The sequence below is a fragment of the Topomyia yanbarensis genome, chromosome 3 (assembly GCF_030247195.1).
Source record: "Topomyia yanbarensis strain Yona2022 chromosome 3, ASM3024719v1, whole genome shotgun sequence".
Classification (NCBI taxonomy): domain Eukaryota; kingdom Metazoa; phylum Arthropoda; class Insecta; order Diptera; family Culicidae; genus Topomyia; species Topomyia yanbarensis.
In genome coordinates, this window is record NC_080672.1 from 95650025 (window position 1) to 95652267 (window position 2243).

Consider the following 2243-nt stretch of genomic DNA (forward strand, 5'->3'; position numbering starts at 1 on the left):
CAATAAATATTTATTACAACGATTCGGTTGTTTTCTTATATCTTGTAATTGTCAATAGTGTTTCTAGGAATTGGTCTTCCGGGAAGAAACATTGTACAAATTCGTTCTATTTTACAAATGCGAAGGGCAAGGCCAGAAACAGCTAAAATCGCATCATTTATTGGTCTCTCTTTTCTCATCGAATTTGGGGACTCCCCGAAGGTTTACTTCAGCTCTGCGATTAGGCCAGCCAAATCATTTTGAATACATACGTATAGAGGTAGGTGTATGTAGATTTCATTTTCGAAGGACTTTGAACTGCCGCATCATTGTTGATTCTCATGGTGACGACGGTGATTTTGGCGTGTACTTGGTACTAGTAACAAGTCATATGAGAATGAGAATTTAATCAGGGCGAGCCTCTTTCGAAACTTTTTTCTCTTTTAGCTCAAGCAGTATCTTAATTAACTTACACGCACGATTAATTGACCAACAATAGAAATATTCTCAAGTAAATGATCAAAACGGGTAAATCAACTGCAAAATACACTTTGAGTGATAAGTTCGGACGAAGCGTTACTCGCCTAGTTGATAAAAGAGGAAATCATGATCAGGTAATAGTATAATTTTTCATAAACCCTAGTTTCTCTTCCAGACCACATTTTAAATATCTTATACATGGAAATGGTTGACAACGGATGACTTTCGAAGCACAAATGAACAATGAATGCGCTATGTCAGTCTGATTTGATCAGTAATACTTTCTTGTTATATTTCGAAATGTTCTTAGGAACAATCACTTAAACTATTCAGTCTTTTTGCTTTTCATCGCTAGCTGGGGAGAAAATGCGAAAAACTATCACTAACTAGGACTTAATTCGCGCGGAATCAGCGCACTTCTTCGGATTTCACACATTGTTAAAACGGAACAATGATTCATACAGGAAAGTTTACTTTTTTCGCAACCCTTTATAAATAAATAATTTACTTCACTGTTAACTAAGGCATGTAATTGACACTTGTGCTATTCCTCCCGTTTCCCCTTCAATTATCACAATCTTATTTATTGTTCAACACGCAAGTAAATTCAGTCTCTTCGATTGCTGTTTTGAACACCAATGCACACTGTCATGTTCTAACGGAACCGATCCGACAACTGATCGTGATCGCAGATCCTGATTTTGGCGTTGTTCCCCGTGTAGTTGACCTTCATGGATTTGCTCTTCTCGCTCAGATAGATCGATCCTTCGTTTCCAACGTAGTTCACCTTGCCGTAGTTCTGCATGATCTTCACATTGTTCAAATTTCCAATGACATTCAGTGTTCCTTCGTTCGCTTTGACCAATATCCGGTTCTGGTTTCCCACGATCTGCAAATTGTTTCGATTGGTTTCGATCCGAATACGTTTTTTGTTCCCAACGACTCCTTTCGTTTCCGGAATTGGTACGACCATTTTCACTCTATGGATTCTGAACTGAACGTCTAACTTGACACGCGTGTCGATTGCTATTGACTGGCGGACAGCAACGGTTAGCCTGAATATATCAGCCAAGAGCCAGACAAACCGTCGCGTCGTTGCTGGCGCGTGGTTCTCTCAGTGTTCTTTTCATTTTAGCGAGTAATGATTGGTGAGCGAATAGGGGAAAGAGGGTAACAGTGGATCAGCAGGAACTATGAAACATTCGCAATAAAATCATAATGCATGATCGGAATCGTCTCATTCCCTCATATTTCACAATTTCTAATTCTTTACACGTGTTGCTATATTTTGGAAGAGATCTGATAACTCTATCTCTTTTAATGGATATTTGTTTGTTTTGTGATAGCCAGAGTAAATTTGCAATGATAAACATTATTCCATCTTTATGAGTTACCATTCATTGAATAAATGTTTAGTCTATTGCTATTTATAGCAAATTTTATGCTCAACATTTGCCGCGAACGAAGTTTTTTGGTAACTACTTATGGTTCTGTGTAATTTCACAATTTTCATGAATAGACCCATTGGGTAACTGTGAAACGATGGCGTATGGGGAACAGTGATTTTTTTTGTTTTTGTGGTCTGTCTCAAAATGTCAATGGGTTCCGATTTTTCCAGTAAATACTACTCATATAGTGCAAAATTAGTAAATTTGGGCAAATTTTGTAGAAATTGTCTCTTATTTCAGGATTGCAGCTAATAGGCATATATGGTGGTTCGATGTTTCGCGATGATATAGTGGATTCTTTCGTAAACAAACGATTTTCGCCTCAATATAACTTTA

At 37.6% G+C, this 2243-nt stretch overlaps 1 protein-coding gene across 1 annotated transcript; it reads right to left on the minus strand.

Annotated features, from left to right (window-relative positions):
- Positions 1 to 712: 712 nt before the first annotated feature.
- On the minus strand, positions 713 to 1520 carry LOC131690483 (uncharacterized). Its single transcript, XM_058976284.1, has one exon. It carries the CDS (start codon positions 1430 to 1432, stop codon positions 1115 to 1117), a length of 318 nt encoding a protein of 105 aa, XP_058832267.1. The 5' UTR covers positions 1433 to 1520; the 3' UTR covers positions 713 to 1114.
- Positions 1521 to 2243: the final 723 nt, after the last annotated feature.